Source organism: Gopherus evgoodei, unplaced genomic scaffold (assembly GCF_007399415.2).
Source record: "Gopherus evgoodei ecotype Sinaloan lineage unplaced genomic scaffold, rGopEvg1_v1.p scaffold_137_arrow_ctg1, whole genome shotgun sequence".
Taxonomy (NCBI): Eukaryota; Metazoa; Chordata; order Testudines; family Testudinidae; genus Gopherus; species Gopherus evgoodei.
Window position 1 is genome coordinate 44,482 of NW_022059800.1, and position 24,342 is coordinate 68,823.

Consider the following 24,342-nt stretch of genomic DNA (forward strand, 5'->3'; position numbering starts at 1 on the left):
CCCCCACCCCCCGGCACCTGGACACAGCCCAGCCCCCAGCCTACCCCAGCCGTGCCCCCATCCCCAGGATCCCCAGCACGGAGCCTGCCCCCGCCCCCCGCCTGCCTGTTTCGGGGTTTGTGCCGCTGACTCAGTCCCTTATGCAAATGAGGCAGCAGGCGGCTCTTGGCAGCCCCGGGCTCCGGGCCACTTGGTCCCGGGGGCGCAGAGCCAGCCGAGCAGGCAGGAGCTGGGGGGCTGTGTCTGCGGCCTTGGGGGCAGGGACCCCTGGGGCTGGCCGGAGGGCGAGCAGGTGACGTGGACAGGCAGGGGTTAAATTCTCATCCCGCAGGTAATTCCTGGGGGGGTAGATTGGGGTTGGGCAGGGGGGAGTTGGCTGGGTCGTGGGGGAGGGGCTGCGGAGGAAATCTGGTGGTGGGAGTTAGGCTTCAGGAGGGGGCAGCCCCAGCCTGAGAGGGGGAGGGGAAAGGGCCCATGTCCCATTCCCCCCAGGGCTGGATCAGGGCCAGTTCTGTGCCCCACCTAGCCGGCCCCCCACCCTGCCCCCCATCCGGACACAGTCACTGAGCAGCCAACAGGGTCACAAAGGGGGGCGGGCCGGGAGCCAGGACTCCTGGGTTCTCTCCTGGCTCTGGGAGGCGAGTAGGGCCTAGTGGTTAGAGCGGGGAGGGGGGAGCCAGGACGCCTGGGTCCCAGGCCCGGTTATTCATCGCTCCCCGTCTCTCTCTCTCTCTAGAAATAAGAATGTCTAAGCCACTGGAGCTGGAGAAGGCACGAGTGGAGCCACATGGGGAGCACACAGGTACCCCCGAAACCCTGCTGGGGGCTGCCCCTCCGCCCACCAGTCTCTCCCCCCCAGCGGAGCCAGCGAAGGGGGTCGGAACGAGGACCTTAGTAGGCCCTGTGGGTGCCCTGGTTTGGGGGGGCAGTGTTGGGGGGCAGGGCCCTGGGGTGGGGGAGTTGTGAGGGTGGGGAGGCAGGAGACGAAGGTTCATTTTCTCTCTTCTTCCAGACACAGAACGAAACGGTCCCGACACAAACCACCAGGTGAGTGAGAAGGGGGAGTTCAGGGGGGCCGAGGGAGAGCCTGGTGGGGGGGGAGCGTGGCAGGGTCCAGAGAGGTGTGGGGGGCTGGGGGAGGGCAGTAGGGTTGGGGGGGTACAGGGACCATGCAGGGCTGGGGGGATCACGGTGCGGGGAGTGCACTGGGGTCCTGGAGAGCATGGTGCAGGTGGGGGGAGCACAGTGGGGTTGTGGGGGGAATGGAGGCACAGGAGGGTCCTCATCCCCCCACTGACTCGGGGTCCCCCCATCTGTCGCAGACCCAGCAGAGCAAGCCAGCCCCATTCTCCCCGGCCCCCACTGGCCCCAGCTCCAAGGTAAGAACTGTGCCTGGGGGGGGCTGCACCTTGCTGGGAGGCCAGTGGGGAGCCGGGCCTGGCGGGGGGGAGCTGTACCTCACTGGGGGGCCGGGAGGGCTGTGCCGGGGGGTGCACCTTGCTGGGGGGCCGGGGGGGCTGTGCTGGGGGGATGCACCTTGCTGGGGGGCCGGTGGGGGGCCATGCCTGGCAGGCGGCCATGCCTGGTTCTCAGGGGTTTCTACCCCCCCCGTTCCTGTTTTCGCTCGGTTGGCTGGTTGCGGGCGATGACTCAGGGGGGTGGGGGTGGGGGGAAATCCCGGGGCCCCCGGGGCGGCAGCAAAACAGGAAGCGGCTCAGCAGGCGGGTGGGGGGGACGGGAGAGCGCATGAGCGAGGGCCCCACCCCCCCACCAGCCCCCCTCCACAAGCTGGGGAGCTGAACCCCCCTGGGAACATTGTCAGGTAACCCTGGTCCTGTCCCCCCTCGCAGCTCCCCAGCCCTGCCCCCCCATATGGCCCCCCATGCCAGCGGGGCCGGGGGAGGGGATCTCCCCGCCCAGCACCTCAGAGTTTCCGGGGGGGGGGGAGTCTGGCTCCATTGGGGGAGGGAAAGATCAGCCTGAGACCAGCCCAGCCTGGCCTGGGGCCAAAAGCCTCCCCCCCACCAGGCCCTCCTCTGACCCCCGACTCCTCTGCTCCAGCCCCCCTGACGTCTGACCCCCCCCGACCCCCCACCAGGCCTCCCTGTGACCCCCTTCTGACTCCTCCACCAGGCCTCTTCGGCCCCCCCACCAGGCCTCAATTGTGACCCTTGACCCCCTGCCATTGCCCCGCTCTGCCCTGCCCCCCTGACCCGTCTCTCCTCTCCCCCAGATCAAGGCAGAGGACCCCTCGGCCCTGCCTCCAGCTCCAGCACCGGCCCCCCCGGCCCAGCAGCCGCACCTGCCCCAGGCCCAGCTCATGTTAGCCGGCAGCCAGCTGGCCGGGGTGAGTGGGGGCCCCCGGTGGCGAGGGGGGTGATGGCCCTGGGGTGGGGGGTGGGGCCTGGCTCGGGGGCAGGAAACAGCATGGGGCCTTTCCCCTGCAGGGGGCGCTGGCTCCCAGCTGGCCCCAGTGTGGGCTGAGGGGGGTCCCCGGCTGGTGCTCTTGCGCTAAGAGGGGTGGGGGCTGCTTTGCCGCTCGCTGGCACTTCCGGGGGGGACGCGCTGGGACTAACCTGCTGCTTCCCCTCTCTGTCCCCCTCCCCCGCCTGCACCCCCTGCACCCCGGCTTGCCTGGCCCCCAGCTGACGGCCCTGATGCCCGCCCAGCAGCAGCTCCTCCTGCAGCAGGCGCAGGCACAGCTCCTGGCGGCGGCCGTGCAGCAATCCAACGCGGCCGCTGCAGCCAACGCCGCCAGCCAGCCGCCGGGGGGCGAGGCGCCCCAGAGCCAGCCGCAAACGCCCCAGCTGGCTCTGTCGCAGCCCATCCAGCTCACCGCGCAGGTAAGGGATGCCCCCGTGGGTGGCGCTGCAGCGCTCTGGGCACAGCGGGGAGGTCACTGCATCACACTGGGCACTGCAGGGGTCACTGCATCACACTGGGCACTGCAGGGGTCACTGCATCACTCTGGGCATGACAAGGGGTCACTCATCACACTGGCACTGCGGGGGGGTCACTGCATCGCTCTGGCCACGGTGTAGGGGGGTCACTGCTTCACACTGGGCACTTCAGGGGTCACTGCTTCACACTGGACATGACGGGGGGATCAGTGCATCGTTCTAGGCATGGTAGGGGGGTCACTGCATCACACTAGGCACTGTGGGGGGTCAATGCATCACTCTGGGCATGGTGGGGGGGTCACTGCTTCGCACTGGACACTGTGGGAGGTCACTGCATTGCTCTGGGCACAGCGGGGGGTCACATGACACTGAGCACTGCGGGGCTCACTGAATCACACTGGTCACTGCAGGGGGTCGCTGCATCGCTCTGGCCACTGTGGGGGGGTCGCTGCATCGCTCTGGGCACTGTGGGGGGTGGCTGCATCACACTGGGCACTGCAGGGGGGTCGCTGCATCGCTCTGGGCACTGTGGGGGGGTCGCTGCATCGCTCTGGGCACTGTGGGGGGGTCGCTGCATCACTCTGGGCACTGTGGAGGGTCACTGCATCGCACTGGGCATGGTGGGCGGGTTGCTGCATCACAGTGGGCACTGCAGGGGGTGGCTGCATCACAGTGGGCACGGCAGGGGGGTCAATGCATCGCTCTGGACATGGCAGGGTCGCTGCATCACACTGGGCATGGTGGGGGTCGCTGCATCGCACTGGGCACGGCAGGGGGGTCACTGCATCGCTCTGGGCATGGCAGAGTCGCTGCATCGCTCTGGGCACGGCAGGGGGGTCACTGCATCGCTCTGGGCATGGTGGGGGTTGCTGCATCGCACTGGGCACGGTGGGAGTTGCTGCATCGCACTGGGCACCATCGGGCATCACTTCACTAGGCTTGGCATTGCAGGCTGGCACTGCATTGCACTGGCACTGCAGGGGGGGGTCACTGCATTGCAACGGACACCACAGGGTGTCACTTCACTGGGCTTGGCATTGTAGGTGGCCGCTGCATCATGCTGGATGCTGTGTGTGTGTGTGGGGTCATCGCATCCTGCTGGGCACTGCATTGGGTGTCACTGCACTGCTCCAGGCACTGCGGGAGGGGGGGCACTGCACTGCACCGGGTATTGTGGGGATGTGTGTGTCACTGCGTCTCGCTGCGCAACATAGGTGGGGAGAGTGTCACTTGCCGTGCACCAGGGCCGCTGAGGCTCTGAGCCCCACACGGCGCCAGGCCCAGCCCCCCATAACCCCCCTGACCCTCTCTCTGTCCCCCAGGACATCCAGCAGCTCCTTCAGCTCCAGCAGCTGGTGCTTGTCCCTGGGCACCACCTCCAGCCGCCCGCCCAGTTCCTGCTGCCGCAGGCCCAGCAAGGACAGCAAGGTACAGCCCTGGCAGTGCCCTCCCCCCCAGCGTCCCAGCACTCTGCCCCCCGGCTCCTCCCCAGCGCCCCAGCGCCCTGCCCCCCCGGCTCCTCCCCAGCCCCCCCAGCGCCCTGCCCCCATCTGCCCCAGCCTCCCAGCAACTCCCAGCGCCCCAGCGCACCCTGCCCCCAGCCCTCCCCAGTCCCCCAGCGCCCTGCCCCCAGCTCCCCCAGGCCTCCCAGCATCCTGCCCCCAGCTCCTCCCCAGCGCCCTGCCCCACTCCTCCCAGTCCCCCAGCTCCCTGCCCCAGCTCCTCCCCAGCGCCCTGTCCCCCAGCTCCTCCCCAGCGCCCAGCGCCCTGCCCCCCAGCTCCCCAGCCTCCCAGCCTCCTGCCCCCCAGCTCCTCCCCAGCCTCCCAGCATCCTGCCCCCCAGCTCCTCCCCAGCGCCCTGCCCCCCAGCTCCTCCCCAGCGCCCTGCCCCCAGCTCCTCCCCAGTCCCCCCAGCTCCCTGCCCCCAGCTCCTCCCCAGCGCCCTGCCCCCAGCTCCTCCCCAGCGCCCCAGCGCCCTGCCCCAAGCTCCCCCAGCCTCCTGCCCCCCAGCTCCTCCCCAGCCTCCCAGCATCCTGCCCCCCAGCTCCTCCCCAGCCCCCCCAGCGCCCTGCCCCCAGCTCCTCCCCAGCCCCCCAACGCCCTGCCCCAAGCTCCTCCCCAGCCCCCCAGCGCCCTGCCCCCCAGCTCCCCCAGCCTCCCAGCATCCTGCCCCCCAGCTCCTCCCCAGCCCCCCAGCGCCCTGCCCCCAGCTCCCCCAGCCTCCCAGCATCCTGCCCCCCAGCTCCTCCCCAGCGCCCTGCCCCCCAGCTCCTCCCCAGCCCCCCAGTGCCCTGCCCCAAGCTCCCCCCAACCCCCCAGCACCCTGCCCCCAGCTCCTCCCCAGCCCCCCAGCGCCCTACCCCCCAGCTCCCCCAGCCTCCCAGCATCCTGCCCCCCAGCTCCTCCCCAGCGCCCTGCCCCCAGCTCCTCCCCAGCCCCCCAACGCCCTCCCACCAGCTCCTCCCCAGTCCCCCCAGCGCCCTGCCCCCCAGCTCCCCCAGCCTCCCAGCATCCTGCCCCCCAGCTCCTCCCCAGCCCCCCACAGCCCTCTCCCCAGCGCCCCAGCGCCCTGCCCCCAGCTCCTCCCCAGCCCCCCCAGTGCCCTGCCCCCCAGCTCCCCCAGCATCCTGCCCGCCAGCTCCTCCCCAGCCCCCCAGTGCCCGGCACCCAGCTCCTCCCCAGCCCCCCAGTGCCCGGCACCCAGCTCCTCCCCAGTGCCCCAGCGCCCTTCCCCCAGCTCCCCAGCATCCTGCCTCCCAGCTCCTCCCCAGCGCCCTGCCCCCAGCTCCTCCCCAGCGCCCCAGTGCCCTGCCCCCAGCTCCTCCCCAGCCCCCCAGCGCCCTGCCCCCCAGCTCCTCCCCTGCCCCCCAATGCCCTGCCCCCCAGCTCCCCCAGCCTCCCAGCATCCTGCCCTCCAGCTCCTCCCCACCGCCCCACTGCCCTGCCCCCAGCTCCTCCCCAGCCCCCCAGCGCCCTGCACCCAGCTCCTCCCCAGCCCCCCCAGCACCCTGCCCCCAGCTCCCCCAGCCTCCCAGCATCCTGCCCCCCAGCTCCTCCCCACCCCCCCAGTGCCCTGCCCCCCAGCTCCCCCAGCCTCCCAGCACCCTGCCCCCCAAGCTCCTCCCCAGCGCCCCAGCACCCTGCCCCCAGCTCCTCCCCAGCCCCCCAGTGCCCTGCCCCCCAGCTCCTCCCCAGCCCCCCAGCGCCCTCCCCCCCCAGCTGGCCTCTCTCCACCAGACACTCCAGCACTCGGCCAGGGAGCCCTCTAGCATCGGCTGCCACGCACCACCCCAGAGGGGCAGCATCTCTGCCTGGGCAAGGGTCCCTGTATGCCCAGCCCCCCAGAGGCAGGCACATCGCGGGGTTGGGTGCCCGGGTGAGGGGTCTCACTATAACCTGTCCTGCACCCCACACCCCCCAGAGGCAGGCGCATCACAGGGGCTGGGCGCCCGGGCGAGGGGTCTCACTATAACCTGTCCTGCACCCCCCCCCCAGAGAGAGGTGCATCGTGGGGGCTGGGCGCCCGGGCGAGGGGTCTCACTATAACCTGTCCTGCACCCCCCCCCCAGAGGCAGGCGCATCACAGGGGCTGGGCGCCCGGGCGAGGGGTCTCAGTATAACCTGTCCTGCACCCCACACCCCCCAGAGGCAGGCGCATCGCGGGGGCTGGGCACCCAGGCTAACTCTCTCTCCTCTCCTGCAGGGCTGCTCCCGACACCAAATCTCTTTCAGCTACCTCAGCAAAGCCCGGGGGGGCTCCTGCCAGCCCCCCCCCGCGCCGGGCTGCCTGCACAGGTGAGCCAGCCGGGGGCTCAGAGGGGTCGGTATCCACCTCCCCTCCATCTGTCCATCCATCCCCCCCAGCCTCATTGCTCTGTCTGTCTGTCCCCTCCACCCCGTCCGTCTGTCTGTACACCCCCCCATTGCTCTGTCTGTCCATCCTCCCCACCCCCATCGCTCTATCTGTCCATGCCCCCCATTACCATCCATCCCCCCCAGCCTCATTGCTCTGTCTGTCTGTCCCCTCCACCCCGTCCGTCTGTCTGTACACCCCCCCATTGCTCTGTCTGTCCATCCTCCCCACCCCCATCGCTCTATCTGTCCATGCCCCCCATTACCATCCATCCCCCCCAGCCTCATTGCTCTGTCTGTCTGTCTGTCCACCCCCCCATTGCTCTGTCTGTCCATCCTCCCCACCCCCATCGCTCTATCTGTCCATGCCCCCTATTACCATCCATCCCTCCTCCCCACACCCACATCCGTCTGTCTGTCCATCCACCCCTGCCACATCTCCAACTGTTTGTCCATCTCGCCGGGTTAGAATGGGACCGTCCCTGGGGGACCCCTTCCCTGAGCCGCCCCCCTGGGGGTCACTCTCACTGGGGCCGGGAGCCCCCTGCAGCGAGCCCCCCTGGGGGGGACACTGGAGGTGACCCCGCCCTCGAGGCTGCAGTGACCCAGGCAGGTTCTTGGGGGTCCGGGCACCCTGAGTGACCCTGGAGAAAGGAAATTACAGCACAGTCCAGCTGGGGCGGCCCGACCCCTCCATGAGACCCCCGCTTCCAGCCACTCCCTTATCAGCCCCCCCAGCCCTTCGTCCTCCAGCTACTCACCCCGCCCGGTATCCTGCGGAGGTTCGGCCCTGGTACCAAGTGTCTGGGCCATTGTCTTCTGGGATCCACCAAGGCGTGGGGCCAGACCCCCACCCCTGGCACCCCCGGGAAAGCCCTCACCCCTGGCCCCCCCAGGGACAGCCCTGCCTCACTGGGACCTCAGAGACCTTTAGCCCCAGACATCCATCTCTGGGTCTGTGCAGAGAACCCCCCCCACACACCTAGTAACCAGGCACCATGTGGGGAAACTGAGGCACACACAATAGTCATTCAAAATATTATGCAATATTCCCACTTTATCACCCTCCCCAACTTGTCCGTCCATCCATCACCCCCATCCGTCTGTCCATCCATCCCCCCAACCCCCCACCCCACCAATCCGTCTGTCCATCCATCCATCTCCTGCACCATCCGTCTGTCTGTCCATCCCCTCTTCCAGCAGGGGCCACAAGATCTGTGCTGGCTGCTGGGGTGCATGGATCCCCTTGTCTCCTGTGCCCCCCAGTGACCCCCTGTCCTCCCCAGCCAGTGACTCGGCCGGGCCTCCCCGAGTCCCACCTTGCGCACCCTCAGCCCCCGAAATGCCTGGAGCCGCCGGCACACCCCGAGGAGCCCAGCGACCTGGAGGAACTGGAGCAGTTTGCCCGCACCTTCAAACAGCGACGCATCAAGCTGGGCTTCACACAGGTACTGCTGGGACACCTGGGTCCTCACCTGGCTCTGGGACAGGGGCCTAGTGGTTAGAGCTAGTGGTTAGAATAGGGGGGCTGGGAGCCAGGACTCCTGGGTTCTCTCCCTGCTCTGGGAGGGCAGTGGTGCCTAGTGGTTAGAGCAGAGGGCTGGGAGCCAGTACTCCTGCATTCTCTCCCTGCTCTGGGAGGGTGGTGGGACGTTGTGGTTAGAATGGGGGGGCTGGGAGCCAGGACTCCTGGGTTCTCCATGCTCTGGGAGCGCGGTGGGGCCTAGTGGTTAGAATGGGGGGGCTGGGAGCCAGGACTCCTGGGTTCTCCATGCTCTGGGAGGGCGGTGGGGCCTAGTGGTTAGAATGGGGGGGCTGGGAGCCAGGACTCCTGGGTTCTCCATGCTCTGGGAGGGCGGTGGGGCCTAGTGGTTAGAATGGGGGGGCTGGGAGCCAGGACTCCTGGGTTCTCCCTGCTCTGGGAGGGCGGTGGGGCCTAGTGGTTAGAATGGGGGGGCTGGGAGCCAGGACTCCTGGGTTCTCCATGCTCTGGGAGCGCGGTGGGGCCTAGTGGTTAGAATGGGGGGGCTGGGAGCCAGGACTCCTGGGTTCTCTCCCTGCTCTGGGAGGGCAGTGGTGCCTAGTGGTTAGAGCAGAGGGCTGGGAGCCAGGACTCCTGCATTCTCTCCCTGCTCTGGGAGGGTGGTGGGACGTAGTGGTTAGAATGGGGGGGCGGGGAGCCAGGACTCCTGGGTTCTCCATGCTCTGGGAGGGCGGTGGGGCCTAGTGGTTAGAATGGGGGGGCTGGGAGCCAGGACTCCTGGGTTCTCCATGCTCTGGGAGGGCGGTGGGGCCTAGTGGTTAGAATGGGGGGGCTGGGAGCCAGGACTCCTGGGTTCTCTCTTGCCCTGCTGCTAAGTGTGACACCCCCACCCCCACCCCAGGGCGATGTAGGGCTGGCCATGGGAAAACTCTATGGCAACGACTTCAGCCAGACGACCATCTCCCGCTTCGAGGCCCTTAACCTCAGCTTCAAGAACATGTGCAAACTCAAGCCGCTGCTGGAGAAGTGGCTGAATGATGCAGGTGAGTTGTGGGGGGTGGGGCAGGTGGAGGGAGGCCTGGGGGGCCCAGAGGGTCATGACTGGGACTTTGTGGGTGGGCAGCACAGGGGCAGGTGTAGCAGGCTATGTGGGGAGCGGGGGACCAGGCTTTGGTCTGGGGGGCTGCTGGGGAGGGGGTCTGTGTGCCAGGTCTATGGGCTTTGGGGCCCAGGGGGTGGGTGGGGGTGGGGCTGGGAGTCAGGACTCCTGGGTTCTCTCCCTGGCTCTGGGAGGGGAGTGGGTGTAGTGGTCAGGGGGTGGGGGGCTGGGAGCCAGGACTCCTGGGTTCTCTCCTGGCTCTGGGAGGGGAGTGGGTGTAGTGGTCAGGGGGTGGGGGGCTGGGAGCCAGGACTCCTGGGTTCTCTCCCTGGCTCTGGGAGGGGAGTGGGTGTAGTGGTCGGGGGGAGGGAGGCTGGGAGCCAGGACTCCTGGGTTCTCTCCTGGCTCTGGGAGGGGAGTGGGTGTAGTGGTCAGGGGGTGGGGGGCTGGGAGCCAGGACTCCTGGGTTCTCTCCTGGCTCTGGGAGGGGAGTGGGTGTAGTGGTCGGGGGGAGGGAGGCTGGGAGCCAGGACTCCTGGGTTCTCTCCTGGCTCTGGGAGGGGAGTGGGTGTAGTGGTCGGGGGGAGGGAGGCTGGGAGCCAGGACTCCTGGGTTCTCTCCTGGCTCTGGGAGGGGAGTGGGTGTAGTGGTCGGGGGGAGGGAGGCTGGGAACCAGGACTCCTGGGTTCTCTCCTGGCTCTGGGAGGGGAGTACGTTGGGTGGGTTGGGACCGGGATGGCGCCAGCTGGGGGCAGGACAGTGGGGGGCCCGAGTGAATGGTCTGTGCTCCCCCCAGAGACCATGTCGGTGGACTCGACCCTCCCCAGCCCCAACCAGCTGAGCAGCCCCAGCCTGGGCTTTGACGGGCTGCCAGGCCGGCGCCGCAAGAAACGGACCAGCATTGAGACCAACGTGCGCTTCGCCCTGGAGAAGAGCTTTCTTGCGGTGAGACCCCCCGTCCCCGGGGTCCCTGGGGAGAGACCCCCCCACCTCCCATGGTGCTCCTGCTGCTTTGCGAGGGACCCCACTTGTAGTGGTGGTATGTCACCTACTGCTTCAATCAGCCTCTGCCCCAGCTGACTGGAGGGTAGCTAATGTGACGCCAATTAGTAAAAAGGCTCCAGAGGCGATCCCGGCAATTCCAGGCCGGTGAGCCTGACGTCAGTGCCGGCCAGACTGGTGGAAACTCTAGTAAAGAACAGAACTGTCAGACACAGGGCTGAACACGATTTGTTGGGGAAGAGTCAACTCAGCTTTTGTGACGGGAAATCGCCCTCCCCAATCTCCTAGAATTCTGTGAGGGGTCAACAAGCACGTGGCCAAGGGGGAGCCAGCGGCTATCGCATACGTGGACTTTCAGAACGCCCTGGACAGGGGCCCTCCCCAAAGGCTCTTAAGCAAGGGAAGCTGCCACGGGCTGAGAGGGCAGGTCCCTCTCATGGGTCGGTAACTGGTTCAAAGACAGGGAACAAAGCGGAGGAAGAAAGGGTCAGTTTTCAGACTGGAGAGAGGTAAAGAGCAGGGTCCCCCAGGGCTCTGTACTGGGCCCTGTGCTGTTCAACACATTCACAAGTGAGCTGGAGAAAGGGGTAAACAGTGTGTCATGGGCTCCCAGCCCCCCGCGCTCGCTCGGCTCCCTGTGGCCCCTGGGAGGAACCCCCCAGTCTGGCAGCCCTTCCTGGGGTTCACGCTTTCTCTGGGGTTAGGCCCTCTGGCCTTGCTGCCCCCTGGGACTGCACCCCTGAGCCCCCAGCAGCCTGGGGCCCCTCGGGGAGTCTCCTTGATCTGGGCCCCTGGAACCCCCACCCTGAGAGGGAGCAACACCCCCGATCTCTAGCTGCAGTGACTCTGCCAGCGTCACACAGGAGGTTTATTGAGCGTCTGGACGTAGCCCAGGCAGGTCTAAGGGCCCTCGGCCCGGCCAGTCTGAGTCACAGCCAGCTGGGCCTGTCCCGGCCCCATGGCTCCAGCTGCTCCTTCCAGCTGAGCCCCCTAAATCCCCTCCTCCATCAGTCCCTCCTCTGTCCTTTCTCTTTCATCCCGGGTGAGCAGGTCCCCGGGCCCCTCTCTCCTCAGCCCATTGGTTCCCCACTGGCCCTGAGCTGGGCTGGGTCCCCGGTCCCCAGTCGCTGGGTCCCCAATCTCCAGGCTGGTGTCTGGGGTCCCTGCTTCTAGGTGAGGTCACACCTGGTCCTGTGCAGCACACAGGGAAACTGAGACACACGCAGTGTTCATGCAAACCATTAAGAAAATCCCCTACTTCATCACACAGGGAGGTGGCAAATTTTGCAGATGATACAAAACTACTCGAGCTAGTTAAGTCCCAGGCAGCCTGCAAAGAGCTACAAAGGGATCTCACAAAACTGGGTGACTGGGCAACAAAATGGCAGATGAAATTCACTGTTCATTAGTGCAAAGTGATGCACATTGGAAACATAATCTCAACTACACATATAAGGTGGGGTCTAAATGAGCTGTTCCCACTCCAGAAAGATCTTGGAGCCATTGTGGATAGTTCTCTGAAAACATCCACGCAATGTGCAGTGGCAGCCACAAATGTGAACAGGGTGTTGGGCATCGTTAGGAAAGGGAGAGAGAATGAGACAGAAAATGTCATGGTGCCTCCATATAAATCCACGGGACACCCACAGCTTGAATACTGCGGGCAGACGTGGTCGCCCCAGCTCCAAAAAGATCTACTGGAATTGGAAAAGGTTCAGAAAACGGCAACAAAAATGATGAGGGGGATGGGACGGCTTCCAAATGAGGAGAGATTAATAAGACTGGGGCTTTTCAGCCTGGAAAAGAGACGGCTAAGGGGGGATATGAGAGAGGGCTATAAAATCCTGACTGGTGGGGAGAGAGTAAACAAGAGACTGTTGTTTACCCCTTCGCGTAACCCAAGAACTGGGGGGCCACCCAATGAAATTAACAGGCAGCAGGTTTAAAACGAACACAAGGACGTATTTCTTCCCACAGCACACCGTCAACCTGTGGAACTCCCTGCCAGAGGGTGTTGTGAAGGTGAAGACTATGACAGGGCTAAAAAAAGAACTAGAGAAGTTCCTGGAGGAGAGGTCCATCAATGGCTATGAGCCAGGCTGGGTGGGGATGGTGTCCCAAGCCTCTGCCGGAAGCTGGGATTGGGCGGTGGGGGATGGATCACTTGATGGTTCCCTGCTCTGTTCACTCCCTCTGGGGCACCTGGCATTGGCCACGCTGGCAGACAGGACACTGGGCTAGATGGACCCTGGGTCTGACCCCGTCCGGCCGCTCTTATCTTCTTCTGTCACTGCGCCCAGAACCAGAAGCCTACCTCAGAGGAGATCCTGCTGATCGCAGAGCAGCTGAACATGGAGAAGGAGGTGATCCGTGTCTGGTTCTGCAACCGCCGCCAGAAGGAGAAACGCATCAACCCCTGCAGCAGCACCCCCATGCTGCCCGCCCAGGGCAAGCCCCCTGGGTACGGCCCGCACATGGTACGTACCGACACCCCGGGTACGGCCCCCCACATGGTACGTACCAACACCCCAGGTACGGCCCCCACATGGTACGTACCGACACCCCGTGTACGGCCCCCACATGGTACGTACCGACACCCCTGGTACAGCCCCCCACATGGTACGTACCGACTCCCCTCGTACAGTCCCCCACATGGTACATACCGACACCCTGGGTACAGCCCCCCACATGGTACGTACTGACTCCCCTCGTACAGTCCCCCACATGGTACGTACTGACATCCCGGGTATGGCTTCCCACATGGTACGTACTGACACCCCGGGTACGGCCCCCCACATGGTACGTACCGACACCCCGGGTATGGCTTCCCACATGGTACGTACCGACTCCCCTGGTACAGCCCCCCACATGGTACCTACCGACTCCCCTCGTACAGTCCCCCACATGGTACATACCGACACCCTGGGTACAGCCCCCCACATGGTACGTACTGACTCCCCTCGTACAGTCCCCCACATGGTATGTACTGACATCCCGGGTATGGCTTCCCACATGGTACGTACTGACACCCCGGGTACGGCCCCCCACATGGTACGTACCGACACCCCGGGTACGGCTTCCCACATGGTACGTACCGACTCCCCGGGTACGGCCCCCCACATGGTACGTACCGACACCCCGGGTATGGCTTCCCACATGGTACGTACCGACACCCCGGGTACGGCTTCCCACATGGTACGTACCGACACCCTGGGTACGGCCCCCCACATGGTACGTACTGACTCCCCTCGTACAGTCCCCCACATGGTACGTACTGACATCCCGGGTATGGCTTCCCACATGGTACGTACTGACACCCCGGGTACGGCCCCCCACATGGTACGTACCGACACCCCGGGTATGGCTTCCCACATGGTACGTACCGACTCCCCGGGTACGGCCCCCCACATGGTACGTACCGACACCCCGGGTACGGCTTCCCACATGGTACGTACCGACACCCCGGGTACGGCTTCCCACATGGTACATACCGACTCCCCTGGTACGGCCCCCCACATGGTACTTACTGACACCCCGGGTATGGCTTCCCACATGGTACGTACCGACACCCCGGGTACGGCTTCCCACATGGTACGTACTGACACCCCGGGTACGGCCCCCTCACATGGTACGTACTGACACCCCGGGTACGGCCCCCCCACATGGTACGTACCGACACCCCGGGTACGGCTTCCCACATGGTACGTACTGACTCCCCGGGTACGGCCCCCCCACATGGTACGTACTGACACCCCGGGTACGGCTTCCCACATGGTACGTACCGACACCCCAGGTACGGCCCCCCCACATGGTACGTACTGACACCCCGGGTACGGCTTCCCACATGGTACGTACCGACACCCCAGGTACGGCCCCCCCACATGGTACGTACCGACACCCCGGGTATGGCTTCCCACATGGTACGTACCGACACCCCAGGTACGGCCCCCCCACATGGTACGTACTGACACCCCGGGTATGGCTTCCCACATGGTACGTACTGACACCCCAGGTACGGCCCCCCACATGGTACGTACCGACTCCCCTGGTACGGCCCCCCACATGGTACGTACTGACACCCCGGGTACGGCCCCCCCACATGGTACGTACCGACGCCCCGGGTATGGCTTCCCACATGGTACGTACCGACTCCCCTGGTACGGCCCCCCACATGGTACTTACTGACACCCCGGGTACGGCCCCCACATGGTACGTACTGACACCCCGGGTATGGCTTCCCACATGGTACGTACCGACTCCCCGGGTATGGCCCCCCACATGGTACGTACTGACACCCCGGGTATGGCTTCCCACATGGTACGTACCGACTCCCCTGGTACGGCCCCCCACATGGTACGTACTGACACCCCGGGTACGGCCCCCACATGGTACGTACCGACACCCCGGGTATGGCTTCCCACATGGTACGTACCGACTCCCCTGGTACGGCCCCCCACATGGTACGTACTGACACCCCCGGTACGGCCCCCCACATGGTACGTACTGACACCCCGGGTACGGCTTCCCACATGGTACGTACCGACTCCCCTGGTACGGCCCCCCACATGGTACGTACTGACTCCCCTGGTACGGCCCCCCACATGGTACGTACCGACACCCCGGGTATGGCTTCCCACATGGTACGTACCGACTCCCCTGGTACAGCCCCCCACATGGTACGTACTGACACCCCGGGTACGGCCCCCACATGGTACGTACCGACACCCCGGGTATGGCTTCCCACACGGTACGTACCAACACTCCAGCTATGGCCCCGCACATGGTATGTACTGACACCCCGGGTACAGCCCCCCACATGGTATGTACTGACCCTCTGGGTATGGCTCCCACATGGTACGTACCAGCTCCCCCCTGGTTACGGCCCCCACATGGTACCAACTGACTCCTCCGTGTATGGCCCACACATGGTACATACTGAACCCGGGTATGGCCCCACAAGGTACACACCAACCCCCTAGGTATGTCCCCCTCATGGTAGGTACTTTGTGTTCCCCCCAGGTATGCCCTTGCATGGTACATACCAACACCCTGTGCACAGCCTCCCACATGGTACCTACCAACCCCCCCACCCTGGGAATGGCCCCCATATGGTATGTACCGACAGCTTCCCCCCGTATGGCTCCTACGTGGTACATACTGACCTCCACAGTAGGGCCTTCCCCAGATTGTATGTATGGACCCCTCCCCTTATCGTCCCCACATGGTATGTACCGACCCCCCCTCGAGGTATGGCTCCTACTACCCCAGACATGGCCTTCACACTGTACGTACTGACCCCCCCGCTATGGGCCCCACATGGTACGTACCCGCCTACAGTCCCCATATAGTATGTACCCCCCCATGGTACTATCCCCACGTGGTATGAACTACCCTCTCTGTACAGCCCCCACATGGTGTGACCCCCTCCGGTATGTACCCCGCACAGCCCCCACATGGTACGAACCACCCTGCACAGCCCCCACATGGTACGAACCACCCCGCACAGCCCCCACATGGTACGTACCCGCCTACAGTCCCCATATAGTATGTACCCCCCCATGGTACTATCCCCACGTGGTATGAACTACCCTCTCTGTACAGCCCCCACATGGTGTGACCCCCTCCGGTATGTACCCCGCACAGCCCCCACATGGTACGAACCACCCCGCACAGCCCCCACATGGTACGAACCACCCCGCACAGCCCTCACATGGTACATACCCGCCTACAGTCCCCATATAGTATGTACCCCCCCATGGTACTATCCCCACATGGTATGAACTACCCTCTCTGTACAGTCCCCACATGGTGTGACCCCCTCCGGTATGTACCTCGTTCAGCCCCCACATGGTACGAACCACCCCGCACAGCCCCCACATGGTACGAACCACCCCGCACAGCCCTCACATGGTACATACCCGCCTACAGTCCCCATATAGTATGTACCCCCCCATGGTACTATCCCCACATGGTATGAACTACCCTCTCTGTACAGCCCCCACATGGTGTGACCCCCTCCGGTATGTACCCCGCACAGCCCCCACATGGTACGAACCACCCCGCACAGCCCCCACATGGTACGTACCCGCCTACAGTCCCCATATAGTATGTACCCCCCCATGGTACTATCCCCACATGGTATGAACTACCCTCTCTGTACAGCCCCCACATGGTGTGACCCCCTCCGGTATGTACCCCGCACAGCCCCCACATGGTACGAACCACCCTGCACAGCCCCCACATGGTACGTACCCGCCTACAGTCCCCATATAGTATGTACCCCCCCATGGTACTATCCCCACATGGTATGAACTACCCTCTCTGTACAGCCCCCACATGGTGTGACCCCCTCCGGTATGTACCCCGCACAGCCCTCACATGGTACGCACCAACCCTGCCCGTGGGGAGTTCCCTACAGCTCACCCCAGAGGTGGGCGCCTCGTGACCCTGACGCGCCGTCTCTCTGCCCAGGTGACGAGTCCAGGCCCCGGCCCCGGTGTGAGTCTCCCGCTCTCCCAGGCTTCCAGCAGTCTGAGCACAACAGGTGTGGCCTTCCCCCTTGTTTACGTAGGACCTGCACAAACAGGACCCTGCTGGGGAGCGGGGCGGGGGCTGAGGCATTGTATTTACGTAGGACCTGCACAAACAGGACCCCTGGTGGGGGAGGAAGGGGGGACAGGCTGAGGCATTGTATTTACATAGGCCCTGCACAAACAGGACTCTGCCAGGGAGGGAGGGGGCGGGCTGAGGCATTGTATTTACGTAGGACCTGCACAAACAGGACCCTGCTGGGGAGGGAGGCGGGGGTGCGCTGAGGCATTGTATTTACGTAGGACCTGCACAAACAGGACTCTGCCAGGGAGGGGGGGGGCGGGCTGAGGCATTGTATTTACGTAGGACCTGCACAAACAGGACCTTGTTCAGTCAGCAGAGTGAGATTGAGGCCCTTTATTTAAGAAGGGCCTAGAGAAATGGGAGGAGACTGAGCCAGCAGGGCAGTGTGTTTACCTGGGAGCTGCACAAACTACCTGGCCAACAGGGAGTAGATTGAATGAGCACTGGAAGGCCAGTGTTTACATGGATCCTACCTAAACTCAGACGGGGGGTGGGGCAGACCAAGGCGCTGTGTTTCCATAGGGCCTATACAAACAAAGACCCGTGGGGATGAGCCGCTCCCTCTCCTGATCCCCCCCCCGTCCGCCCCCACTTCTCTCTTGCAGTGACTACCTTATCCTCAGCAGTTGGCTCCCTGACCCCCAGCCGGACGGGGATGGGCGGGGGGCCCCCCACCATCAATTCCGCCACGCCGCCCCCCCCCAACAGCGCCAACCCCAGCCCCCAGAGCAGCAGCCACTCGGCCATCGGCCTGTCGGGCCTGAATCCCAGCACGGGGTAAGTGGTGGGGGGCTGTGACAGGGACTGAAGGGGGTGGGAGGGACGACACTGCTCCACGTTGGCACAGTAACTCCCCCCCAAGGGGGCAGGTGCTTCCCGTGCCATGGGTGGGGGGGTGGCACCCTTGCCGAGGGGCCTGGAGCCAGGGCGGGTGGCCTCTAACCAGTGATGTGGGGTGCTTGTGCCCCCTGGCCACAGAGGGCCAGTGCTATGGGGAGAGTGTTGGGGGATTCCCTGGCCTAACCTCCTGCGTCTGGTTTGATTTCAGAAGCACAGTGCTAGGGGTGAACGCAGGGTTAAACCCGGCGCTAATGGCCACCAACCCGCTGGCCACCATCCAAGGTTTGTGGCACGAGCAGGCATGTTGCCATTTGCTCTGCCGGCCGGCCAGAGTGGATGTGCCTGGGCGTGTGTGAGGGAGGGGTGTGAGTGTGAGCGCTCAGGAGCATATCTGCAGCCAGGTCTGTCTGGGAGGAACGGAGGGTTAGCGTGTGCAGGGGCACAAGAGGGACAGGCCGGGTGTGAATGTGCAAGGAATCCTGGGAGAGCAGAGATCTGGAAGGTGTGTGTATCAGGAGTGTGCGTGCAGGGAGCATGGGTGTTTGCGGAGATCCATGTGTGTGTGTGAGGATCGGGTGGGAGCACGTGAGGATGGCGGATGTGTGCAGAGATCTGTGAGTGTGTGTGAGGATTGGGAGTGTGCGTGCAAAGAGGGCAGACGTGTGCAGAGATCTGTGTGTTTGTGAGGATCGGGAGTGTGCATGCGAGGAGGGCAGACATGAAAAGATCCATGTGTGTGCGAGCAGGGTGGACGTGTGCAGAGATCCATATGTGTGTGAGGATTGTGAGTGTGCATGTGAGGAGGACGGACGTGTGCAGAGATCCCTGTGGGAGGGGGGGATTGGGAGTGTGTATGCAAGGAGGGCGGATGTGTCCAGAGTGTGTGAGGATTGGGAGTGTGCAGAGATCCTTGTGTGTGTGAGGATCAGGGGTGTGCCTGCGGGAAGTGTGCCTGCGGGGCCAGGTGCGTGTGTCGTCCTGGCAGTTGAGTGTGCGAGGCCGGCCGGCGGCACCCCAGACACTCCTGCCTGCTCATTCAGTCTGGGTCCCCCTCATCCCATCCATGGCCTGTCGCCGGCACCGTAGTCACCAGTAACCATCCATCTCATCCACTCACTAACTGCCCCTCGCACACTGTGTCCTGTGTCATACACGCTTCCCTCCCGGCCATGGGGCCGCCAGGGGCTCACTGGTTGTGGGGCAGGGTGAGGAATGTGATGCAGTCTTTCCCCTCTGGGGAGGCGCCGTCTCCCATCCAGCCCCAGGGACTGGCTGGTTCAGGAGGGCAGAACATGGGGCACGGGGCCTTTCCCCTCTAGGAGGTGCCAACCCCAGGGCAGGAGGGGTGGCTGGTTGGGCAGGGCAAGGAATGGGGTGGGGGGGCCCATCCACTCTAGGGGTCGCTGGCTCCCACCCAGCCCCAGGGTGAGGACAAGCTGGCTCAGGGGGGCAGGGAATGGCTCATGGGGCCTTTCTCCTCTAGGGGGTGCTGTCTCCCACCCAGCCCCAGGGACTGGCTGGCTCAGGGGGGCAGCGAATGGGGCACGTGGCCCATCCCCTCTAGGGGGCGCTGGCTCCCACCTGGCCCCAGGGTGGACTGGCTGGTTCAGGGGGGCAATGAATGGGGCAGGGGCTTTTCCCCTCTAGGGGGCGCCGTCTTCCACCTGGCCCCAGGGACTGGCCGGCTCAGGGGCAGCAGATGGGGCACGGGGCCCATCCCCTCTAGGGGGCGCTGGCTCCCACCCAGCCCCAGGGCAGGGACTGGCTGGCTGGGGGGCAGCGAGTGGGGCACGGGGCCCATCCCCTCTGGGGGGCACTGGCTCCCACCCAGCCCCAGGGCAGGGACTGGCTGGCTGGGGGGCAGCGAGTGGGGCACGGGGCCCATCCCCTCTAGGGGGCGCTGGCTCCCACCCAGCCCCAGGGCAGGGACTGGCTGGCTGGGGGGCAGCGAGTGGGGCACGGGGCCCATCCCCTCTAGGGGGCGCTGGCTCCCACCCAGCCCCAGGGCAGGGACTGGCTGGCTGGGGGGCAGCAAATGGGGGGTGACCTCTCCAGCTAATCCGCCAATCTCTCCGCAGCGTTGGCCAGTGGTGGAACCCTGCCCATTACCAGTCTTGACGCCAGCGGTAACTTGGTCCTGGGCACCACGGCCAGCACCCCGGGGAGCCAGAGCATTGTCACCTCGCCGCTCTTCCTGAACCACGCGGGGCTGCCCCTGCTGAGCGCCACCCCAGGGGGGGTGGGGCTGGTCTCGGCCGCCGTGGCCGCCTCCCTGTCCAGCAAGTCCCCCAGCCTCACCTCCTCCTCCTCCTCCTCCTCCAGCTGCTCCTCTTGCAGCTCCTCCAGCGAGGCAGCCGGGCCGCCCCCGGGCCACACCGGGCCGGCAGCCTCCGAGCCAGACGGCAAGACGGCGTGAGGGGCGGCAGGGCGCTGCCCGCCAGTGCCGCGCAAGGAGGGGAGGCAGCAAGAACGAGTGCAAGCAAAACTGTCAGCAGCAGCCAAATGAAGAAATCAACCAAAAATAACCCAGAGCAGCCGAACCAAGGGATGAGATGGAGAAACCCAAACTGAATTCCCCCGGCACTGGCGATTCGTGGACATGCTTGGAATGTCTTATTCCCTCCGACACGCCCAAGAAACAGGCCCAGCCGCAGTCTGGCGTGGGATCTGCTGCTTTCCCCAGAGCCCCAGCTCCTGGGAGCACGACGCTGGAGCAGCACTGGAGCTTTCCTCAAGGAAGCAAGGGGAGGAAAATCGAATCTCCAGCTCTGATGGGCCTGGAGAAAATCTTGCGGTCGTGCCCCCGAAGGTGCCGAAAGCAGAAGGCAAAGAACCCAGATTGGATTGCGGTGTTTAGTTTTGTTTCGTTTCTTTTGAAATCTCGTGATTCTCAATGGCAATTTGCCTTTGATTTACCGTTGGTTGAAAGTGGGGGGCTGGCCAGACGGGCGACTTGAGTCGCTCTTCAGCCAGCGGGTTTGGTTTTTGCAATTCCTTTTATTTGATTTTTCTCGGAGTGTTTCTTGGACATTTTTTGGAGGGAAACGTAAGAAAAAATAGGTGGGTTTTTTTGATTGCACAGAATGAAGAAATAGGGGAAATAATACGAAAAAAAAAATCTCACACCAAAAAACCCCAACCCATGACCAGTCCTAGCTTCGCCCAAAGGCTTTTTACAAACTTTTCTAACCTCTGTGTCCGGTCGAATGTCTTTTGAAACTTTTTATTTATTATGAATTTATTTTTATTTGCCAGCTGGGAAGGGGGTAGTGGGAGATGGGTGGGAGGCTCTTTTCACGTCAGAGTCACGCTCTTAACAAACTCGCTTTTGCTTTCGATTTGATAAATCTCTATTTTTTCAATTTGCTTTTATTTTTGTAAAGAACTAACTGGGCGGGAAGGTGGCTTTTCCGTAGCACTCGGGAAGATATTTCCAAAGGGGTTTTCAGATCTGCCTGCTGCATTTATCAGAGCCGGGCCTGCATGGGGACGCTGTGCTTCAGTTTAACCAAACCACCCCGGCTGCACAGACTTACCGGCAGGGTTCTGCTTTTCCAAATCAGACAGGGAGCCGCAGGCTGGTGAAAACGCCTGGTAGTGAGAGACTTCAGGAGCTTCTCCGAAAGGAGCCAGGCAGGTGACGTAATCACAGCATCTACGTACTTTCACGGGGAGAAAATCTTTAATCTGGCAGAGAAAGGCAGAGCAAGAACCAAATTAACGCTGGAGAAATTCCAGGAAGGCGCAGTGATTAGCAGTGCGAGGTATTAACCATTGGGGTGCGCACCCCTGGGCAGTGGGGTTGCGCCATGGTGGATCCAGCCTGGGTGCCTTTCTGGGAGATCTGTAACAAGCCTCCAGCTGGGCAGCTCTCGGAGCCGAGGGAATCCACGACCCAGGGTAGCTTAGCGGGAGTCCTAGCGTGACCCTGCCATGTGTCTGCAGTGCAGCTTCAAGCTGCTCTGAATCTAGCGAAACCCAAATAAGCCTGATTTAGCCTGGAATCAGCTTATCCGACAGGGCTTTGCAGCCATCTGGCTACATCGCTTTAAAGTCACCCCTCTGCTTAAACCGCTGCACAGTCTTCATGCAACCCCCTCCGGCTCCCAACTTCGCAAAGACTCTGGCGGGTGGGGACACTTCCACGCTTTGTGTAGGTCCGGTGCTGTCAACGGGGCTACTCAAAGTGCTGCAGGCAACTCCCGTGCTCAGCACTTTGCAGGATTGGGACCTGAGCCTTCAACCCTCGCAGGGCAGGCAGCACTGGAGCAGAGAGGTTTGCTAATTTAATTTTTTCTACTAGTCGTTTTCCATTCCGTTTGTTCGGTTTTCCGTTCAGCGCGGGTATCTCTGGGGTTATTTTTCTGAAGCAGGGGAAGGACATATAATGGTTTATTCTTATTTTTATATCTACGTTCTGAAAAAAAATCAGATTCCAGTGCCTGACAAAAAAAAGACAAACCCAGAAAACCGGGAATTTCAGCTTTCCTTACATTTTCCAAAAGAAACCAAAAAAATCGCTGGATCTATGTACAGAAGAACAGCGGCATGAAGACATTTGCTCTCACCGCAGCAACTCGGGATGCGAGAAAAAACTTTGAACCAAAAAAATTCATAACGAAGTGACCCAAGAAAACTCAAATAAAACCCTTGAATTGAAGAAGAAAGGATTTTAAACAATGGACCTAAAGGGGCATGTCGACTTTTTCTGACTAGACTGATGGCCTAACGCTCTTTCTCTGTCTTAAAAAAAATACCTCATGGACATTGCGTTGAGAAGCCCTGGTTTTATGTGACAAAAAACCAGTTCCAAATAAACCAAATCACCAGAATGGGATTGGGCTCCGGAGAGTTCTGAGCGCCCCTCCCCATGGTCGGAAAAGCTTTAAAAAACGGCTTCTCGAAACGCTGAGATATTGTTTGATTTTTTTAAAACACAAAGACAACTTTTTCTTTGGGTTGTTCCTTTTTTAGTTGGATTAATTTTCGTGTGTGATTATTTTGTTTTGTTTTTTCAACGCCTGCGAACCAAAGTCTTGCTCCTTTCAGAGAAGGAAGTTAGCCATGAGAAAATGCCATCTGGCAACTAAAGAACAGAATGGAAAAGTTTAAAAAAAACATTGAAAACAAACAAACCTTTCTTTAAAGGAAAAAAAAAGAATCTTGACCTCATTTTAGCTCCTGCTTTTAGCTGTGTTCATAGAGTTCAGGTGGGTTTGAGACAACACAAAATGAACATACTGTGAAACTTTGCTTTACAAAGAAACGGACCGAAACACCTGGGTTTAAACACAGAAAATACCAAAAAACCCCAACAAGAATGAACCAAAAACCCAGACTTGAAACCGCTGTTTTTCACCCTGTAAGGTGCGTGAGGGAAGGGAGCCAGCCCCCCGAGTTGCAGTTCTCATCTCGATGGGAGAGGAACAGTGTTTGGGGTGGCTGGTCTCTCCTGGACGTGCTGCCTGAACGAGTTTTCTAGGTGGAATGTAACTGTTTTAGTGAACTCTCTTCTTTCTTTCTTTTGGGACTATTTTTGGTTTGGGGTGGGGGGGGAGAGGGAGAGGGAACTCTGCCCTTTTTTTATAGAGAGAAATTCTATGTTCTGCTTTATTGCTTCTTACTGTATATAGAAAAAACGACAAAAATGAAAAAAAAAACAAAAACAAAAACAAACAAAAAAACCCAAACGCAAAAAGTTTGAGATGACAAAAAAAAACCCAAAAAACCAAAAATTGTTTTAAAAAAAAAAGGATTTTAGACCAAAAATGACCCTATCTCCAGGAGCGGAACAGGGAGTGTTGGGTACTCGGCATTGGCAGGGGGCGACCCCAAAACCTAATGGGGAAGAGGAGAGAAAGAGGGCAAGTGGGATGGTTGTCATGGTAGGAGCACGGGCCATGGGATTTCTATGGTGTCTGTGAGTCTGTCCATGGCTAACCTGAGCCATGGGGTATCCCTTCCACTGGGACTGCATTTCATAGGGGGGCTGGTGATTAGAGCAGGGGGGCTGGGAGCCAGGACTCCTGGGTTCTCTCCCCGGCTCTGGGAGGGGAGTGGGGGCTGGTGGTTAGAGCAGGAGGGGCTGGGAGCCAGGACTCCTGGGTTCTCTCCCCGGCTCTGGGAGGGGAGTGGGGGCTGGTGGTTAGAGCAGGGGGGGCTGGGAGCCAGGACGCCTGGGTTCTCTCCGCGGCTCTGGGAGGGGAGTGGGGGCTGGTGGTTAGAGCAGGGGGGCTGGGAGCCAGGACTCCTGGGTTCTCTCCCCGGCTCTGGGAGGGGAGTGGAGTGGGGGCTGGTGGTTAGAGCAATGGGGCTGGGAGCCAGGACTCCGGGTTCTCTCCCCGGCTCTGGGAGGGGAGTGGCGGCTGGTGGTTAGAGCAGCGGGGGCTGGGAGCCGGGACTCCTGGGTTCTCTCCCCGGCTCTGGGAGGGGAGTGGGGGCTGGTGGTTAGAGCAGGAGGGGCTGGGAGCCAGGACTCCTGGGTTCTCTCCCGGCTCTGGGAGGGGAGTGGGGGCTGGTGGTTAGAGCAGGAGGGGCTGGGAGCCAGGACT

The 24,342-nt window shown here is 62.5% G+C and overlaps 1 protein-coding gene across 1 annotated transcript; it reads left to right on the forward strand.

Moving 5' to 3' along the window:
• The first annotated feature begins 215 nt into the window (after window positions 1-215).
• Window positions 216-23,451, forward strand: POU2F2 (POU class 2 homeobox 2). The gene is made up of 16 exons (XM_030542806.1): window positions 216-331; window positions 737-802; window positions 1,013-1,047; window positions 1,323-1,379; window positions 2,234-2,347; window positions 2,646-2,843; window positions 4,223-4,328; window positions 6,604-6,695; window positions 8,039-8,200; window positions 9,137-9,278; window positions 10,131-10,279; window positions 12,637-12,813; window positions 16,808-16,880; window positions 17,557-17,728; window positions 18,000-18,073; window positions 19,870-23,451. Exons 2-16 carry the CDS (start codon window positions 745-747, stop codon window positions 20,205-20,207), a joined length of 1,947 nt encoding a protein of 648 aa, XP_030398666.1. The 5' UTR covers window positions 216-331; window positions 737-744; the 3' UTR covers window positions 20,208-23,451.
• Window positions 23,452-24,342: the final 891 nt, after the last annotated feature.

What these genes read in the sequence shown, in the direction of transcription:
- POU2F2 (XM_030542806.1), top strand. Translation starts at nt 745, where the DNA reads ATGTCTAAGCCACTGGAGCTGGAGAAGGCACGAGTGGAGCCACATGGG. An exon ending in CCACTGGCCCCAGCTCCAAG is followed by an intron (nt 1,380 to 2,233) that starts GTAAGAACTGTG and finishes CCTCTCCCCCAG; the next exon opens with ATCAAGGCAGAGGACCCCTC. An exon ending in GAAGTGGCTGAATGATGCAG is followed by an intron (nt 9,279 to 10,130) that starts GTGAGTTGTGGG and finishes TGCTCCCCCCAG; the next exon opens with AGACCATGTCGGTGGACTCG.